The 18,401-nt window shown below is 25.6% G+C and overlaps 13 protein-coding genes across 13 annotated transcripts, besides 26 other annotated features; 6 read left to right on the plus strand and 7 right to left on the minus strand.

Moving 5' to 3' along the window:
- Positions 1-412: 412 nt before the first annotated feature.
- Positions 413-455: a sequence feature (AT_rich).
- A 381-nt stretch (positions 456-836) lies between these two features.
- EDI_283960 (uncharacterized protein) lies at positions 837-1,502 on the plus strand (the record flags this gene model as incomplete). Its single annotated transcript, XM_001733564.1, has 1 exon — positions 837-1,502. One exon carries the CDS (start codon positions 837-839, stop codon positions 1,500-1,502), a length of 666 nt encoding a protein of 221 aa, XP_001733616.1.
- Positions 1,503-1,957: 455 nt separating this feature from the next.
- Positions 1,958-1,989: a sequence feature (AT_rich).
- Positions 1,990-2,026: 37 nt separating this feature from the next.
- On the minus strand, positions 2,027-2,830 carry EDI_283970 (uncharacterized protein; the record flags this gene model as incomplete). The annotated part of the gene is made up of 1 exon (XM_001733565.1): positions 2,027-2,830. One exon carries the CDS (start codon positions 2,828-2,830, stop codon positions 2,027-2,029), a length of 804 nt encoding a protein of 267 aa, XP_001733617.1.
- Positions 2,831-2,924: 94 nt separating this feature from the next.
- Positions 2,925-2,964: a sequence feature (AT_rich).
- EDI_283980 (uncharacterized protein) lies at positions 2,954-3,448 on the minus strand (the record flags this gene model as incomplete). Its single annotated transcript, XM_001733566.1, has 1 exon — positions 2,954-3,448. One exon carries the CDS (start codon positions 3,446-3,448, stop codon positions 2,954-2,956), a length of 495 nt encoding a protein of 164 aa, XP_001733618.1.
- Positions 3,171-3,192: a sequence feature (AT_rich).
- A 222-nt stretch (positions 3,449-3,670) lies between the features above and the next one.
- On the minus strand, positions 3,671-4,444 carry EDI_283990 (uncharacterized protein; the record flags this gene model as incomplete). The annotated part of the gene is made up of 2 exons (XM_001733567.1): positions 3,671-4,060; positions 4,142-4,444. The coding sequence occupies 2 exons, from the start codon at positions 4,442-4,444 to the stop codon at positions 3,671-3,673; spliced, it is 693 nt and encodes a 230-aa protein (XP_001733619.1).
- A 203-nt stretch (positions 4,445-4,647) lies between these two features.
- Positions 4,648-4,668: a sequence feature (AT_rich).
- Positions 4,669-4,822: 154 nt separating this feature from the next.
- Positions 4,823-4,957: a sequence feature (AT_rich).
- Positions 4,958-5,167: 210 nt separating this feature from the next.
- Positions 5,168-5,198: a sequence feature (AT_rich).
- Positions 5,199-5,227: 29 nt separating this feature from the next.
- Positions 5,228-5,248: a sequence feature (AT_rich).
- Positions 5,249-5,337: 89 nt separating this feature from the next.
- Positions 5,338-5,358: a sequence feature (AT_rich).
- Positions 5,359-5,414: 56 nt separating this feature from the next.
- Positions 5,415-6,260, minus strand: EDI_284000 (ankyrin repeat-containing protein, putative; the record flags this gene model as incomplete). The annotated part of the gene is made up of 1 exon (XM_001733568.1): positions 5,415-6,260. One exon carries the CDS (start codon positions 6,258-6,260, stop codon positions 5,415-5,417), a length of 846 nt encoding a protein of 281 aa, XP_001733620.1.
- Positions 6,246-6,291: a microsatellite.
- Positions 6,292-6,372: 81 nt separating this feature from the next.
- Positions 6,373-6,420: a sequence feature (AT_rich).
- EDI_284010 (uncharacterized protein) lies at positions 6,419-7,093 on the plus strand (the record flags this gene model as incomplete). The annotated part of the gene is made up of 1 exon (XM_001733569.1): positions 6,419-7,093. The coding sequence occupies one exon, from the start codon at positions 6,419-6,421 to the stop codon at positions 7,091-7,093; it is 675 nt and encodes a 224-aa protein (XP_001733621.1).
- Positions 7,094-7,130: 37 nt separating this feature from the next.
- Positions 7,131-7,159: a sequence feature (AT_rich).
- Positions 7,160-7,188: 29 nt separating this feature from the next.
- Positions 7,189-7,755: a repeat region.
- A 133-nt stretch (positions 7,756-7,888) lies between these two features.
- Positions 7,889-7,924: a sequence feature (AT_rich).
- An 81-nt stretch (positions 7,925-8,005) lies between these two features.
- Positions 8,006-8,042: a sequence feature (AT_rich).
- Positions 8,043-8,134: 92 nt separating this feature from the next.
- Positions 8,135-8,289: a sequence feature (AT_rich).
- Positions 8,267-8,758, minus strand: EDI_284020 (N-acetyltransferase separation anxiety, putative; the record flags this gene model as incomplete). Its single annotated transcript, XM_001733570.1, has 2 exons — positions 8,267-8,556; positions 8,635-8,758. The coding sequence occupies 2 exons, from the start codon at positions 8,756-8,758 to the stop codon at positions 8,267-8,269; spliced, it is 414 nt and encodes a 137-aa protein (XP_001733622.1).
- Positions 8,658-8,680: a sequence feature (AT_rich).
- Positions 8,759-8,776: 18 nt separating the features above from the next.
- Positions 8,777-8,865: a sequence feature (AT_rich).
- Positions 8,866-8,956: 91 nt separating this feature from the next.
- EDI_284030 (uncharacterized protein) lies at positions 8,957-9,601 on the plus strand (the record flags this gene model as incomplete). Its single annotated transcript, XM_001733571.1, has 2 exons — positions 8,957-9,292; positions 9,356-9,601. The coding sequence occupies 2 exons, from the start codon at positions 8,957-8,959 to the stop codon at positions 9,599-9,601; spliced, it is 582 nt and encodes a 193-aa protein (XP_001733623.1).
- Positions 9,305-9,363: a sequence feature (AT_rich).
- A 191-nt stretch (positions 9,602-9,792) lies between the features above and the next one.
- Positions 9,793-10,507, plus strand: EDI_284040 (uncharacterized protein; the record flags this gene model as incomplete). Its single annotated transcript, XM_001733572.1, has 2 exons — positions 9,793-9,843; positions 9,899-10,507. 2 exons carry the CDS (start codon positions 9,793-9,795, stop codon positions 10,505-10,507), a joined length of 660 nt encoding a protein of 219 aa, XP_001733624.1.
- Positions 10,111-10,132: a sequence feature (AT_rich).
- A 205-nt stretch (positions 10,508-10,712) lies between the features above and the next one.
- On the minus strand, positions 10,713-12,101 carry EDI_284050 (uncharacterized protein; the record flags this gene model as incomplete). The annotated part of the gene is made up of 1 exon (XM_001733573.1): positions 10,713-12,101. The coding sequence occupies one exon, from the start codon at positions 12,099-12,101 to the stop codon at positions 10,713-10,715; it is 1,389 nt and encodes a 462-aa protein (XP_001733625.1).
- Positions 12,102-12,107: 6 nt separating this feature from the next.
- Positions 12,108-12,162: a microsatellite.
- Positions 12,163-12,525: 363 nt separating this feature from the next.
- Positions 12,526-13,170, minus strand: EDI_284060 (uncharacterized protein; the record flags this gene model as incomplete). The annotated part of the gene is made up of 1 exon (XM_001733574.1): positions 12,526-13,170. One exon carries the CDS (start codon positions 13,168-13,170, stop codon positions 12,526-12,528), a length of 645 nt encoding a protein of 214 aa, XP_001733626.1.
- A 498-nt stretch (positions 13,171-13,668) lies between these two features.
- Positions 13,669-13,702: a sequence feature (AT_rich).
- Positions 13,703-13,753: 51 nt separating this feature from the next.
- Positions 13,754-14,989, plus strand: EDI_284070 (uncharacterized protein; the record flags this gene model as incomplete). Its single annotated transcript, XM_001733575.1, has 1 exon — positions 13,754-14,989. The coding sequence occupies one exon, from the start codon at positions 13,754-13,756 to the stop codon at positions 14,987-14,989; it is 1,236 nt and encodes a 411-aa protein (XP_001733627.1).
- A 123-nt stretch (positions 14,990-15,112) lies between these two features.
- Positions 15,113-15,217: a sequence feature (AT_rich).
- Positions 15,218-15,239: 22 nt separating this feature from the next.
- Positions 15,240-18,381, plus strand: EDI_284080 (RNA-dependent RNA polymerase, putative; the record flags this gene model as incomplete). The annotated part of the gene is made up of 2 exons (XM_001733576.1): positions 15,240-15,449; positions 15,511-18,381. The coding sequence occupies 2 exons, from the start codon at positions 15,240-15,242 to the stop codon at positions 18,379-18,381; spliced, it is 3,081 nt and encodes a 1,026-aa protein (XP_001733628.1).
- Positions 15,244-15,286: a sequence feature (AT_rich).
- Positions 16,910-16,930: a sequence feature (AT_rich).
- Positions 18,356-18,399: a microsatellite.
- Positions 18,400-18,401: the final 2 nt, after the last annotated feature.

Raw genomic sequence — 18,401 nt, forward strand, 5'->3', positions numbered from 1 at the left:
AGGTCTAATTCATTTTTATGTTCATACCCCTTTAATAACTTTTCTTAATTCTTTGAATCTTTCATTTTCTTCATTTAATAAATTTTTTTTGTGATTTACATTTTACTGTTACTCCTTCAATAAAAATAATTAACTAGATAGTGTTAAACTTTGAACTATAACTTTGATAGTCTCTAATTTCCCTTGAATAATGTTAATTGGTAAATTTAATGAATAAAATGTATCTTTTCTAATTCTAATCTTCTTTAGGACTCCACTCAAATTCTTAAAACTAATATTTAATTGATTATTTTCAAGACCCTCTAGATAGTCAATAAATAAATATTTCATGATATGTACAAGAATCCTTTTTGTGACCATTATCTATCAATAACTTAGAATAAGTTATTTTTTTCTATTTTTGTTATGTCTCAAATAATATTGTTATTATTTTAAATTCATTATAAAAATATTAAGAATACTGTCTTATAAAACAAATACTAAACTTTTTATCGTTGGTTATATCTCTTAATTAAAAATAACTTACGTCATTACAAATAAACTCCTCTAACAGAATAAACGCCTTTTACTTATTATTATTAATATGTTGTAGTTAATTGTATCTAAAAAAGTTCTAATTTATTCGTACATAACTATTATTTTTTTAATACCTCTACAAAAAATAATTCGAAGCATATATCCCAGATATTGGTGAGGAGGAGTGCTTGTGTTAAGTATTTTATTAATTCATTTTTAAGTAATCAGGTTTAATGTTATATATTACAAAAATAGCTTATAAAATCAGATAATCAACTTTAAAAAGTAATTCCAAGATGAACTGGGATTTTGAGATAGAAATGTCTGAAGAGAGGAGTGATGATTACAGTAGAAAAACAATAGTTAAATCTGTTATTGATAAAGAGACCTTAAGGAATAGAAAAAGAATATCAAGAAATGGCGAAAGTACAGTAACAAATAGCGTTATATATACATTAATAATGAAAGCAGGGGCAATTGTTACTTTCAGAAAAAGTAAACGAACAAAACAAACAATAAAAATGTTACTACCAGAGACTGTAGTGTTGAACAATACAACTTATGATCAGTCATCAATTGCTAAACTTAATTCACAATTTATGAAGGAAACCTTGAGTGAAGAACCTGTTTCTGTTGACAATATGAATAATAAACAGTATAATAGAACTCGTGAAGCTCAAATTTGTAATGGATTATTATATCTTTTAAGATCTTTAGGATATTCATTTACAATAAGAAAAACAAAACGTGCAAAATTAACTGAACAACTAGTTAAAATTAGTTCGATTATTCTTACTTCAGGAGAGACAGTACCTATGGAACGTTTAATAGAAATTGGGATTTCCTTTCAAAGTGCTGTTGAAAACTTATTTGGAAGAAACCAAACTGTTTTAATAAATAGTAGTATTCTTTCAAAATATTCAATTCCATCCCTAGAACAGTGTATTTCTAAACCGAATACACCTAGCCAATATACCTCAAAATAGTTTAGGATTCTTATTTGATGAAAAAGGTGCCTTCTCCCAATTTAAACACCTTTATTTTTCCTTGTACCATCTTTTTTATTATGTTAATAACAAGAAATTATCCTTAAAAATATTATTAATTCAATGGACTAACATATGACCATAATTTAATTTACTTCTTTTTTTAAACTACTAATCATATTTTTCTTTCATAAAGAAATTATGACCAAGAAAGTATTTTATACAAAGAAATACCAATTAATAAAAAGTATGTAAATGTGTGGTTTATCAATCAAAAAAGTTACTTGAGATAGATTGATAAATAAATGTCAATGAACAATAAGACATTTTATAAAACTGGTTTTTGAAATATGACAAAGAGTTATTGATTTAAATTGAACTTGATAATATGTTAGATTAGTAATAGTAGAAAAAAAGAAAAGTTAATTTTATTTAAAATAATGTTGGTTCTTCAGTAATAAAAAATAATTTAAATAAAAAAAATATACTTGTCTACCATTAAATTAGTTTCATTAAAAATCAAATTATTTCTTTTCATAAATAACTTGACGATATGGATTATTTAATTGGAACATATCGAAGTCTTGATTAATTGGATATTTGATACGAAGTTTATCCAAAAGTTCTTTATCAATAGTACATGAAACAGCTACAGGCTTATCTTCAGCTTTTAGTAATTGATTTGACCAACAATCAAAAGCACATGAATTACCTAGATATCTACAATTCAAATGATCAGTACCAACTCTGTTTGCTACAACACAATAACATAAATTCTCACATGCCCTTCCACCACATAGTAATGGAATAGAATGATTAAATATGTCATTACAATTAATTGAACATAAAATGACATCATATTCAAGTTTAAGATTTCTTAAAAATGCTGGGAAACGAATATCGTTACAAATACATAATAAAAAGTTAACTCCTTTCCAAGAAACAATTACCTTTTCTGTCCCTGCAGTAAGACTTGTTTCATAATCCATTAATTTAAATAAATGAGTTTTATTATAATGAGCAACAACACCTGTTTCATCTACAAAATACATTCTATTAAAATATTTGTTATTATCTTCAACAAAAATTGATCCAACAATAGCCGCTTTCATTTCTTGTGCTATTTCAGTCATCCATAAAACTATTTGTTTTCCTGCTTCTTTATGTGCGATTTTAGGTAAATCAACATCAAATCCTGTTGTAAACCCCTCAGGTAATAAATATAGATCACTCTTTTCACTATTTTTTATCAAACAGGAAATGTGTTGAAGTGTTTCTTCAAGTGTCGAAAGTACGTCTGATTGGATAACAGTAATTTTCAATGGCATTTTATCAATCACAAATTATCCTTTAATGTTTTAAGTTCTCAGACTTTTTATCAGATCTTTGATTTCCTCAATTTATTTCAAAAATCTTGATAACAAAAAAAATAAAAATACTTTTTAAACAAATTAATTTAATTGACGAGCACTTCGACAACGTGAACAACAGCAACGGTCAGTACAAATAGGACATGTATCAGAACATTTAGTTTTTTTCAAACAACTTTGACAAAAACGATGAGGTGGAGATTTGAGACATTGAAAAGATACAGGTTTTCTTTTCTTACAATAATGACAAGTAGCGAGTTGTTGAGGGAGATAAAACTCCCCAGACTTTCTTGTTTTCTTTTTTAATTTAATATTTTTTTCTTGAGGGATTGTTGGGGATTGTGTTTTAATAGAAGAATTATCAATTGGAGATTCAGTTGGAGATTCTATTGTTTCTTCTATTTTTAAATTTGTTATGCAAAGAAATTCTGAAAGTGGAAGAGTTTCTAGCTGTTTTGGAATTGTTGTGAAGGAAAGGTAATTTCCATGTTTATTCATTTCATAGTTGACTTGATTAATCAGCTGAGAAACAGAACAATTGATTGGAATTACAATTTTCACACTATCAATATTCATCCGACTTGAGAATAAATAAATTAGTTCTGTTTCTTTGAAAAGTAAAATGTTTCAAACAACTAAAATAGGTGGGGGTTATATATTGCTTTATAAAATTAGTAATTTGTGATGAACCAGTTCTTCAGTTAGTACTTTTGATGTTGTTTTCTTAATGTTTCTTTCTTTTTTTTTAAAAAAAACCAAAATAAACAACAAAACTTTTTTTTAAATTCAAAGCACAATTTAGTTTAATAAAGCTATTAAATGGTCATAATTTATATTTAATACTAACCCACAAACAATACCAATTTGTGCAATATGGTATGTTATTATTATTAACAGAGAAACTAACCAGGTGGTTTTCACTAATTCATTGAAACTTACTAACAAATCACTAATGAAAAAAATGAAATAACTGCTACAACATATTAATGATGAAAGTAAATTCCAAGAAGGGTCTGTTAATGTTCTAAAACAATTAAACATTCCTATAGCAACAAAAGACATATAAAGGAAACATCCAGAAACAAGTGGTCCTTTCTGTTCTTTATTAGCAAGACGATATATAATAAGTGCCCCAAGAATTGGTAATACAACAACAATATAACAAAGATAATTAATTTGAGCATCAGACTAAAAGAATTAGAGATTTACATACATTTCTTTTACTTTAATTAATAAAAAATATTGTTAAAGGAAAGAAATATAACAAACAGATAATGTTGCATTAAAACCAATTGAATAAAAGACATGTGCAAATAAAAATGAAAATGCTCCAATCAAAAATAATACCTGTTCTGTGAACAATAAAAAGAAATCTCCAAGAAAACTTAAAACTAATCCAAGAATAAAAGGCCATGAAGAAATACCAAGAACATCGTAAGTAAATAATGATAAAAAGATACAAAAAGGTGGCTTACTAAAGAATTTTAAAGTTGGTAATTTATTAAAATAAGAATACCAACAAATTAATGCATTAATAATAGTGATTAGTAATAGTGAAAATGATTGAATCATGTCTTCTGATAAAATTTAAGTTCAAATAAATTTATATTAGGTTTTCATTCAAATAAAGAGGGGTGGTGTTTATTGTTCTCTAAAGAATATTCTATTCAAATAAATGTAGGCATATTTCAATTTATCTTTTTGATAATATTTTTTCACTTTCAATATACTAATTTAATTTCTTTCTTTAAAATAACCTTTTTCACAAACAAGTCAATTATTTATTTTTTTATATTGGTTCTTATTAAATCAAAATAGGCAATTTCTTTATACTCAGAATAATAGAATTAAATAGAACCAGATCCTATAAGACTAGAATATTATAGATGATTCTATTAGTTGTTTCTTAATTATGTCTACCATTTTAATCGATTAAAATAGTTTTGTAGCTAAAAAATTAATATTATATATTTTTTTATTACTTTATAAAATATATTTCTATAACAAAATAAACTAATAACACTTTATATCCTTCTATTTTATTTTAATTTTCCTTTCTATTCAAATAATAATTTATTTAATATACTTTACTAGAAACTAAATCTTTTAAAAACTGGAATAATTTCTCCTTAACTAATTAAAAACTAATAAGTGGTTTTATATAGTGAATTTTATTTTTTAGACTCTATTTCTCCTTCCTTTTTGACTTTCCTGGAAATATGAACGAATGTTATTTCCACCCAAGAAGAATAAAACGTGTATGTCCTTTAAAGAAATAAAGAATAAGATATACTCTTTTTTATATTATTTAAATTAAAAATTAAAACAAATTCTCTCTTATTGTTTTCTTCTTTGTTTTTATTATTTTATTAATAACTACCTACAGATTTGTGTTTAAAAAAACAGAAGTCAAGTGTTAGTAATATTCACTCATTATTACATTATATAAAACCTATTATAAGTACAAAAAATTTTAATAATATTATGAATTAGAGTAACCATTTTTTACTTTTTATAACCATATATATAAACAAAATTCTAATTATTCAGGACGAATCTCTTCAAAGTCATTTTGACCTCCCTTAAAATGAAGTGGCATTTCTTCAATGATCTTATTGTAATGATTTTTATCACAGGTCAAATCAAGCATAGCACTAACTTTTTGTTCAAAGTTTTTGTGGTCAGTTCCTCTCATTGCTGCTGTAATTAAACGTACCATGTTACGGTTTTGATGATTTACAGCAGTTCCTAATGGTATAAATCCATATTTATTTGTCTTTTCTAAATCAATGTGCCATCTTAACAATACTTTAGCAACATTAAAACAATTACACTCACAACAAATGTGTAAAGCATTATATCCATTAATATCACACTTGTCAACATCAATTCCATTTTCTAATAGTATATTAGCCATCACAGCATTTCCATATAATGCACAATAATGAAGTGCAGTTCTTCCCATATGATCCCAATGATTTAAATCCAATGATTTAACTTGAAGAATATCTAAAGCAATATCATCAAATCCTAATTCAATTGCATACATTAGTGGTGTAATTCCTTCAGCATTCACACAATTTATGTCCATGCCTAGATTGACAAGGAACTGAATCATATCCCCTTGTCTACCTTTGACAGCAATATGTAATAATGTATTTCCACACTTATCATTAATATCTAAATTTTCTCCACTGTCTTTGTATTTCATTAATCCAATACAATCTCCATTATAACAACAATTGATAATATTTTCTTCTGTTGGTCCACTAATTTTAGTATAGAAATTTGTAATTTTTTGTTTAAGGGTATTACTCCCTGGCTGGGTGGTCAAATCTGGTGTAAGATCATCTCGAATTATTTCTGACATAAATTTTTTTTGTTTCATTCTTTTCTTTTTAATCTTTTTTTTTCATTTTGTGATAATGAGAAAATCATATGTTTTTAATAGTATCTTAAGTTCTATTTGTTTTTTGAGCAAATCAAGAGAATATTTCGTCAAATTATAAAATTTAAAAATAACTAACTTAAAATTATTTGTAAAAAATGTCTGTACAGCAAAAAGGTAATTCAAGAAATTTGAATATTGTAATCACCTCAGACACACATGGCTTTCATAGGTTTGTATCAATTCCTCAATGTGATATATTGATTCATTGTGGAGATTTTACGAATAATGGGAATGAAAAGACTGTTAGAAATTTTGGAAAATGGTTAAACAAGCAAAAGGCAACTCACAAAATTGTTGTTTTAGGAAATAATGAACGAGAGATGAAAGCTCATTTACCAGAAAGTGAAAAATGGTTAATTGATGAATGTGAAAATATTCACTTACTAACTAATACCAGTGTAGTAATAGAGAACATTGTGTTTTATGGATCTCTTTTTAATTTTCGCAAACCAGCTCATCTTGATGTAAATGAAAATCAAGTATTAGTTTGTGTTTCTCATGAACCTCCTTATGGCATAATGGATACTATGGTTGTAGATCATTGGACATTTAACTGGAAAACTTTTAATGGTGGAAGTTATAAGATAAACTCTTTTGTTAAGTCTTTTCATCCTAAATTGGTTGTGTTTGGTCATTGTCATAATTGTTATGGAATAAGAACTATAGAAAACACAATCTATGCAAATGCCTCTTTTGTCACAGAGTTTGGAATTCCATATAAATCTCCATTACAGTTGACATTCGATGGCACTAATTTCTTTTATAAATAAAAAAAGTTATACTTTTCAATAGAAGTTATTGTAATTCAAATAAAATTAATAATAATTCAATTAATTCTTTAGAACTTTTATGTGTTTTCTTCCAATGTAATATATAAGCTGCTTGTATTGATGTTTTTATTATATAATTGGAGTTGTATCAATGAATTTATTATTTGTTTATCTATATTCTCAAAGTCAACAAGTTTCCATTTGATAATACAGAATCAATATCTTAATTTTGAGATTATATCATTATTAATATTTCTTATTGTATTGAGGCTATTATATTTCATAATATTTAATGATGATAGAATAGAAGATACATCATTTAATATTCTTGTATAATACTTATTAATATTTATTTTATCTCTTATTTCAATACCAAGATATTTATAAGGGTTATCATTAGTTACTCTTGGTAATTCAGCTAATTCTCCATTTATTTGGCCATTGATATTATTCATTATCACACTCTTTTCTATATTTATTTTTAATCATATTCTATTAAATATTTCTTTTGTTAATTTGTTTGTTTTTTTTTCAATTTCATTGATGATGTTTGTTATTATCTTTAAATCATCAATATAATATATGATTTAACTATACTTGTTTTTATTCTCCATTCATTTTAATAGATAACTTATTAATTTGTTTATCTAATTATTTAGACACTGGTAATTGTACAAACCAATTATAATACTATTATACGACAAGAACAAAAAAGAATGTAGGTGGTTATGTTAATAAGCTAATAAATATTATTGCATATATTTTTATTCTAACATTAATTTACACAATCACATCAAAAAAATGATTTTTAAAAAATTTAATATAAAAAATCGTAATTATTCTGATTATAAACAAATAATAGTTTAGAATGGTAACAAAACAAGTAATTAACTTCTATTTTTGTTGTAGTTCTTATATTTATACTATTATTATAAAAATAAGTAATAATGAACTAATAAAACTCATGAAATAATCAATTAAATAATAGTTTCCATTACTGTATTAAATCTTTTATTTCAATAAATTCTTTTCATTAATGACAAAAATATTTTAAAATGAATTATTTTTAATTCTTTTTCATAAATAAAGTTATTTGATGTAATATTAAAAAGTTAATTTGATTGTTTATTAATGTTTGAATATGAAACTTATTAATTATTAACTTTTTAATTTTTACTTTGTATTTATTATTAATTCATAAAGATATCCGTTTGGATGGGGTAATCGAGGATAAGCTCTTGGAATAATTTTTATCTTTCTGAATCCAAATTTAGTATAAAACTCAATTGCATTTTTATTATCAATCTGAACCTGAACTTCAATCTTTCTTATACCTTTTTCTTTAACCTTTTGAATAAAACACTCAACAAGTTTACTCCCATATCCTTTTCCTTGAAACTTAGTGTATACTGCTAACGTCATTAAAATATACTTGTCTTTTTCTTTCATCCCAATAATACCTCCTATGGTTTTATTTTCTTCACTAACTTCTTTTATTAATACTTTTTCAATTACTCAATTTTTAAAAATTAAATTCAAACTTTTAATAACTATTGAATCTTCCTTTTTAATTTTATTATAAAAAATGTCAGAATACATTACTGGTAATACATTACAATTCACTCTTCTAACTTCATCAATGAAATGTATTCCAATATTCAACATTTTTCTTTTTTAATTCTCTTTTAAATAAAAAATAACTCTAGTAAATTAAACTATAATAATAATTATAATTATTATATGTTATATATACAAAAAAAATTTTTAAAAAAGATAAATGAGAATCCCGGAAATTTAGGGTTTTTTAAGATGGAATGGGAGTTCTAGGAAACCTACGCAACTCAACGGGAAAATAAAGAAGAGATGCAATCACCAAAATTACCAAAACCATTTGAAGAGAAGAAACGGAAGAAGATTACAGTGAAAGAAAAGAATGAACGTAGAGAAGGAGAGCTAACAGACTTAGCAAAAGGAATTTATATGAAATGGAAGGGAAGAGAACTTATCAGAGAAAATCCAACATTAACAATGAAAATTGCAGAAGAAAGAGCATTAGAATTATGGGAAAGCGAACAAGAAGATGTTATTCAAACATATTTTAAAACAGCGATAATTGAAAATGTATTATTAGGAGAAGAAGGGTATTCAATTAAGAAGAAAAAGAATGACGGAATGAAAAGAAAAGAAGAATGGCATCCTGTTTGTTTAATCATTTATTTTAAAGTATTATGAAATAAAATTAAAAATTATTTAATAAATTAGTATTTATTGTTTTGTAAAGAACATCGAGAAGAACTTAAACAAGAAGGTGTTTCTGGAAATGAAGTTATGACTATGTTAAGTGATAAATGGAAAGCACTAAGTGAAGACGAACGTTCTCATTACTCAGAACTTGCAAAAGAAAATAAAAAGAGAGATCTTGGTGATGAAGAAGAAAAAAAAGAATTAATTCCATCACAAATAGTTGTTCAACCTACTGACATTCCACCATTAATTAATTCAAAATAATTCTTATTCAAATTTCTTTTTCTTGATGAAATTTTTTTAAAGAGTTTACAGTTTTTTAAATAAACAAAAACAACTTTAGAGATTTAGAGTTATTTCGTAGTTGTTCAATAGAAAAGAATAAAAATATTAAAACCTTATTTGAAAGAAAAAGAATTAAAAATAAAAGAACTAAAAATGAATAATTATATTAGATGTTTTCATTATCTAAGTTATTCTTATTAATAACTGGGATTATTCTTGTTGTTTGTACGTTATTATTGTAAAAAAAGATAAAAAGATATTAATAGTGTAAAATAGTTAAGTGGAGCTGCTTTATTTGTGTTAATATATATTGGACCAGTACATAATATGCCAGAATTAAAGAATATTAAATCAAGTAATCATCTTTATATGTATTCAAAAAAGACTTATCAAATTGAAATGATGGCATGTGGAGGTATTGCTGCTTTTGTTGGAATAATTTCGATTTTAGTTGTTTTTATTGAACAGAGATGGTTAAGGTTCATCACAATAATTATTTATATTTTATTAGGTTTAACTGCTCTTGGAATGATGGGTTTATATGGATATTCATATTTCTTCTTATTAACTGCATCAGACAGTACAATGAGTTCTCATTTAACACAATATGAAAATGCTTTCCAATGTTGTGGATGGAAAACTTCTCGTGATTTCCCACCATGTGATTCAGCTGTTGGATATCAACAACAACTTACTTGTTATAATGCTACTCAAAAAGTTCGTGGTGCTTCACTTCAAAATTTCATTTCTGGAGGTGTTTATCTTCTTCTAACAATTCTTCTTATTATATTCATTGCAATAGTTACTTTCTGTAGTGGAGAAGTTGATAACGGTTATTCTAAGGTAGATGGTGAAGAAAATGTCAACGATGTTGTTGTTGATTAAGAATGAAAAAACTAAAATAAAACAAAAGTTCATTTTATTTTAGGTATTTTTTCTTTTTTTTTAAGAATTGATATTTATTTTTTTAGTTGAAAATCCTTCAACAAGAAGAAAGTTAATTATGTTTTAAAAAAATAAACCAATGAAACACATTAGTATTTGAATTCTTTGTAAATGAAGAGAAGTCTTAAAATAATTTGAAATAACATCAACTTATTATACATCCTGTTGACTGAACTTTTATTGGTACATGTTCAAAAGCATTTGAAGAAATAAGGCATTTCTCTGTTAATCCTTTAACATAAGTCAGTGATGTACAATGACTAAACGCATATTCTCCAATAGTAAGAGGGGTTTTTGAGAAACTAATTCGTTGGAGATTTATGCAATCTTTAAAGGCTTTTGGTCTAATACAATGAAGATTTGATGGGAATACCAAAGAAGTTAGTTGAGAACATCCAGAAAATGCATTTGAATGGATTGTTTGAAGATTTGATGAAAAACTAATATTTTTTAGAATGAAACAACGAGTAAATGAGGAAGATGCAATGGTTGTGAGACTATTTGGAAAAAGTACTGAAGTTAATCTTGAACAATCAGAAAATGCGTCTATGCCAATTGACCGTAATAAAGATGGGAATTGAATTGAAGATAAAGAAGCACATTGATAGAAACAACACCCTGGGATTTTCGTTACTGACAATGGGATAATAATTTGTTTAATACTATTACAATTAGTGAAAGCTCCTTTGGCTAGAGTTTTAAGTTGAGAAGGAAGCTGTATTTCAGTGAGGCCATTACAAAAACAAAAACATTCTTCTCCAATAATATCAAGAGTATCTGGAAATTCGATATGTTCTAACCCTCTACAGCATCCAAAAGAACGTTTTGATAATACTTTAAGAGTTTGAGGTAATTTAATAGAAGTAATTCGGTTGCATTGAAAGAAACAAAGATCACCTATTGATGTTAAGACTGAAGGAAGGTGAAGAATTGATAAACACCTACATTCTTGAAAACAACTATTTGGAAGAGATGTCAAATTATCAGAAAGAATAGCAGTTTGAAGACATGAACAATTACTAAAACAATGAGACTTTATTAACTTAATAAAAGGTGGAAGTTCAACAGACAATAAATTACTACAATGAGAAAATGATGACTCACCTAATTTTGTAAGTTTTGAAGGAAAATTAAATGACGTAATTGGTTGTCTACAAAATGCATTATCTCCTATGCTATAAATATATTTTTGAAATTCTGAAGTTTCAAAAGGAGTATCAATAGAAGAAATTTCAATATTTTTGTACTTTTTTATTGTATTTTTATATTTTAGTGCTTCACAAATTGATACAGGATACCATACTTCATATTGAGAAACTGTTGGTAACAATAAATCAGAATGGGAATAAACAAATTGTGTTTCTATATTTTGAAATAATTTAATTGTTTGTGTAGTGATAGGAATAGGATTATAATGGAATTTATCCAGTGTTTGAGAGTATGCTTTGCAAACTAAAATAATGTTAAGAAAGTCTTGAATATTTTCAAGATATTTAGACACAATCATAATTGAATATTTATCTAATTTCTTCATGGTTGCTTTATATTTGTTTTTTTAGTTTTTATATTTTTTCTATTCTTTTTTTTTGTTTTTTCATACAATCAAAAGAAGACTTGGATTGTTCTTAGTTTTCTTTGGAAAAATACCTCTTCTAATACACAAAATCTCTTTAGTCTACTTATAGTAATTATTGTTTTCTTTGTTAGTGTTTTTGAATTTTATTCTTTGGAATTTTTGTTAATCATTTTTAATCCCCTCACAAAAAAAAGTTGACTTGCAATCTTTTGCATTGCTTTTTTTTTAAATTAAAGTGGACTCACTTATATACTGTTAGAGTTTGAGTTTTGGCACAAAATTATAGTATTTAATTAAATGACCAAGATATTAAAAATTCTCAATTAAGAATAATATCAAAAAATTTTTTGTTGTCAAAGAAACAAATAAAAAAACATATAATTTATTCAGCATTATTTGGATTGAGTGGGGATTCAACTTTGAAGTACCCATGATGGTTCATTACTTTTGATTTAACTGTGGATCTTAATGAATTAATATATGGCAGTAATTGATCTTTTGAAAGAATACATTTCCCATTTTTGAAAACTTCAGTAATATAATTAAGTTTATTTGTTGATTTCTTTCCTTTTTCAGTGGCCAAAGTAAAGAAGTACCCATAATCTAAAAGAATGTCTTGAAGAAAGTGGATAGTCTCTATCTTTTTATTTACTTCAAGTCTTCTTTGAGCTGTTTTTAATGGAATTCCATTTGCAATATCATAATTATAAATTTCATTACACCTTTTAATGATAAAGTTTTCTATCTCAAGGTCTTCTCCATTTTTGAAATGAATATTTTTGACTTTAATAAATTCCATTGTAACATGTGACTTCTTAATGGGTAATTTTATAACTAAAGATACGTGTTGTGAAAGTAATCCAATACAAAGTAATTGTTGGAAACTCTTTTTTTCTCTATTTGTTCTTGAGGCTTTAATTAATTCTAGTTTTCTACGAGAAATAGAAGAAAGGCTATCACTTATTGTAATGTCTTTTGAAAAATTCTTTTGGGAATACATCTCTAAAGCCTTCTCTGGTGATTCCATCAAATGGAAGAATTTTGAAGTAAGATTTGATTTATCTGAAAGTGGATTATTCTAAAAAAGTACTAAAAATAGAATTATAATTCCCAAATTTACTTTGGAACTACGATAGGAGTTGTTAATTAAAACAACTAACCCTCCTCTATTTATATTTCTACCGTTATTGGTTACTAAATGATAAAGGAAATACTATTAACAATGTCAAAATAGAGGATAAACTCATTTACTCGATTCACTTTTTAATTTTGAAACACTCAAATGATTAAATATTCAAAACACTTTAATTAGGATTTCGTTTATTTTTATATTCTTGTTAAACAATTTTCTAACTATTTGAATAATAACCAATTAAGATTCAAATTATGTTCTTTTTTTACTAATTATATTTGAATAAGATAAGTGACATTAAGAGTATACTTTTTTTGAAGAATTCTATTTAGAATAAAGAATTAGTATCTTCTCATAGATAGTGTAGTAATAGAAATTTTAAATCAAAGAATCTTAAAAATAAAACAAAAATTAAAAAATTATTAAACAAAAAAGAGAAAAACAAAAAACTGTTATTTATTTTATAGTTTTGGGTTGAATGGAAATACCAATTACTATTACAACATTACTTCAGACTATTCAAACCTTAATGGGACCTGAATTTACTATTCTTCCTTTTTTGTTTATATCAACAGGGATATTTTATCCAATTTTAGTTTTATTGAGTGGTATTATTTCTACTATATCTTTATATCTATATCGTGTAATACAGCAAAACTCTGCATTATATACAATTACTGACCTTTCTCAACATAATGGTGGAAGAACAGTGTTATCAATAACAAGAACAATGAGGATACTTTATAATATATTCTTGTTGGGAATTATCTTAACGATTGTTTCCTCTTCAATAGAATCTTTAGTAATGACAATGACACATTCAGATCACTCTCAATGGTGGAAAGGAAATTCAATTATTAAATCTTTAGTAATAACCTTACTTACTCCATTATTTTATCTTTTCTCTTATTCTAAACTCTTAACACTAGTCAGTGTATATTCTTGTTATATTTTACCATTTCTTTTTTTCTTAGGTTTTGTCTATTCATTAGGTTCATTATATATAAATGGTATAGCAGCAAATACCAATGTTGTTGATAATATTTGGAGGGATGTTGGACACCACCATATTTTTCCTTCATATTCAATGCTTATATGTATATTTGCTCCTTTCAAACAAAAGATTAATGAACCTAGTGAATCACCATTAGCAGTAATATTATCTTATATAATTGTTATATTTTTTGCAATTGTTTATGGAGTTTGTATAGGTCTCTCTTTAGGTCCATCGACAACAAGTATGCCATTTTCTTCTTATCTTATTATAAACCAATCAAACCTTCCAATGTACTCACTTGCAGTTATCTTAAATATACTTCTAATCATCATTTTCTTACTTCAAAGTCTTTCTTACTTTGTCACTATCTATGAAGATATTGAATCATTTTATTTTACCTCTTGGCAACCAAGTAAACGTAGAAGATGGATCCTTTCAATGTTCATATTTTCTCTGATTGGATTATCGTCTTCTTTTTTCTGGCAATGTACTATTCAAATATCATTAAATGGTAGTATTTCTGGAAGTTATTTTGTTCATTTCTTACCTGCTTCAATGGCATTATTTGTTTCAAAAAATAAAAGCACAAAAGTTTCTAGTATCATTATGATAGTTTTTGGAGTATTATTTGCATCTTCAGGAATTTCTGGTTCTTTAATCCTTTTTATTGAAAATGCTGTTGATAATTATACTAACAAATTCAATTTATCTTATTGAATTTATTTTAGTTATAGTTTTTGAGTAAATTCTTTATCTCTAGTCTTTTTATTCTGAAAAATCAACAACAGTTAAATAAAACGCCACTATTATACGTCTTTAAGGATTTAACGAATAAATAGGATTTTTAATAATCATTTATAAAACTTAAAATCACATGTTAATTTGTTATAATGAAAATTGATATGATAATATCTTAAAATTAAATAATTAAATCAAAAAAAAATTGAACTACAAAACTAATTTATTGATGGATAAATTTGATTATTATCATAAAAAAAAACAAAAAAATAATAACATAAAACAAGTTGAAAAGATTTCTCAATGCATTGATTTTATTGGAGATATTGGGTTAGGTACATTTGTTGATCCGGTAACTTTTGCAGTTGAGAAACAATTCACAGAATGTTATATTAGGATTGACCATAATATTTTTGATATTCATACAATGGAATATGTTGTTTGTTTAATTATATGACTAAACAGTTTACCTAGATATTTAATATATTAATTAGATATAGTATAGATTCTTAATTTCTTCTCTTCATAGAATCATCATTTCTCCAAATGATAAAAATTCATTTATCCTCATTATCAAAGACCCATTACACATTCATATCCCATCATCGTCATTTCAAGAAACTCAAATTTTAGATTTTACACCAACAAAGTTAATAAACAGATGTCACTCTATTTATTTCTCATTACCAGAATATAGTGATAAAGTTATTCAAATTCTTCAAAATAATAAACAAGGAATAACTCATTTTGAACGCTTAACAATTAATATTCCTTACATTGTTGACTCTAGTATTGACCTTCAACCAAAAATTATTATTGAATACCCAAGCCAACAAGAAACAGCAGTACTTTTTCAATTAGAAGGATTATATCTTCAAGGGATTATCATTCCATCACAGATTACAAAGGAGATTATTAAATCTCTTTGTCAATTTACAAAAGATGTTTTATTATTCTTTAAAAAACAAGCAACAATGAAAGCACAAAGTATGGATTATTTAAGGGTGTTTTCACTTGAACAAGTTATTGAAAAATGTCAAATTGATTATAATGGAACAACAAAGAAATGGAAAGATGAAGAACTAGTACTAAAAATGGAAGTTAATTCTTCTCTTATTCGACTTGGTTATGGATATAATGAAAGTAATGCAATCCTTGAAGATTTTTCACCAGAATTTAGAGTTAAAATGCTTAGAATGAAATTTTTAAATAATGAAAAAAGAATGCAAGTTATGGAACGATTAGAGACAGATTTAATGTGTTTTTATATGATCAAAGGGTATAAATCCTTCTTCCAAAAAAGGTATTTTCAATTTCTTCTTTCAAACCCATCTCAAAGTAGGTCTGGTGCGTGTTGGTTTATTGACAATCAAGACGGCAAAACAACTATGGCTGCATATCAAAGTCTTGGTATTGATCTAAAAAGCCCAAAAATTAAGAATGCAGGTATTTTATTAATGAGAACAGGGTTATTTGGATCAGATTCTATTGCAACAGTAGGTATTTATCCACAACAGATCAAAGTTATTGACGATATAACAAATGAGAGTGGATATACATTTTCAGATGGTGTAGGTAGAATTGGGTATCCATTAGCAAAAAAAGTTTTAAATGAGTATAAACGAAATAGTAATCTTTTTATTAAATCTGATGAGCCATATGCATTTCAAATTCGTTTTGCTGGGGTAAAAGGAGTATTAACTGTTGATAGACTTGATATGACAGAGACTATTTATTTTAGACCATCTCAAATTAAAATTGAAGCTCTTCCTAAAACTATTCAAAAATTAAGAGTTATTCAAATTCCACAATTTCGGTCTGGTAGAATGAATGAACAATTAGCACTTGGTTTAGAATATCTTCAAATTCCTCCAAGTAATTTTATTTCTTCAGCAAAACAATATTTAAAAAAATATTTTAGTGTAACACCAAATAGAGAAATTATTTCATTATTTCAAAGATTTACAAATAATCCTGTTATTGAAGTTGCTTTAAAAATGATAATGGCAAGTAATGGTAATCAAAAAATATATGAAGAACCTTTTATTAGAGCAACTTCATTAGTTTTAAGAATGTCTTTACTTAGTGAAAAAACAGATTTTATTAAATTTGATATAGATAACAGTGCTTTTCTAATGGGAGTAATGGATGAATCTGGGTTATTAGAAGAAGGAGAAGTATTTATTCAAGTGACCTCACCAACCATAACAATTCCATCATCAAGACTATTAGTAGTTAAATTCCCAGCAACACACCCAGGAGATTTTGTTTTATTAAACAATGTTGTAGATAAAATAAATTTAGAAAAAAAGAAAGGATATGAAAGATTAACTTATTTAAGAGATGTGATTGTATTCTCATCAAAAGGAAATCGTCCAGATCCAAATAAATTATCAGGTGGAGATTTAGATGGTGATGAATATCTTATAATTTGGAATCCTTTATTTTTACCAAAACCAGAAATAAATTCTCATCCACCTGCAATATATGATTCAGAAAAAGTACATCTTGAAAAATTTTTAGAATTTACTGATATGAAAAGAGCCTTTTTATCACAACTATATTCTAAATTTGTTTTATCAAGGATTTCTGTTTCTCATAAAGAGTCTTGTATGAATATTGGAATGTGTGCTGAAGTTACTAAATCTCTTTCACAACTCATTTCTATAACTGTTGATGCTCCAAAAACAGGAGCTGAAGTTGATGGAGGTGAAATAAATGAATTAGTAGAACAAGTATCAAAAATAAATAGTTCAAATAAATCAATATTATTAGTATTAAAATCATTTTTCAATGAACAAATTCCAATTATTATGGATACTTTTTATACTGAACTAATTGAATTAGTAAATACTATTCATTATAATAGTGAATTTGTATCAAATTCTATTCTTTCTGATGTTATTCCATTTGCTCGAAAAACGAGAAATGAATTTAATAATGAAATTAATTGGTTTTTAAAGAAATCAGTACCACAACGAATTCTTAGAGGTTCTGAACCATTACAATTAATTATTGGAGGAATTTTTAAAAAAGGAAATGTTGATCGTTTAGAATGGGAAAAAGAAGAAAAAGAAATTAATCAAACATTACTTGTAATTTATTCTAATTACAGAAAAAAAGTAGAACAAGAAGCTGGAAGAAGAAAGATTCCATTAAGAAGACTCTGTGATGCATGTTATCAAGTTACTTATGATAAAAAGTATTATACTAATAATGAACTTTTAGACTGTGGAAAAAATAAAGTAGTTTGTTTATTATTTCCATGGATTATACGCCCTCAACAAAATATTATGTTTATTCATTCAACAATGATTAAATCACTACCAAATATTCAATTGTCAAAAATAAAATTAAAACAAATTAAATAAACTATTAGATTCAATTAATA

This window comes from Entamoeba dispar, genomic scaffold, assembly GCF_000209125.1.
Source record: "Entamoeba dispar SAW760 scf_1105229457573 genomic scaffold, whole genome shotgun sequence".
In the NCBI taxonomy this organism is placed as follows: domain Eukaryota; phylum Evosea; order Mastigamoebida; family Endamoebidae; genus Entamoeba; species Entamoeba dispar.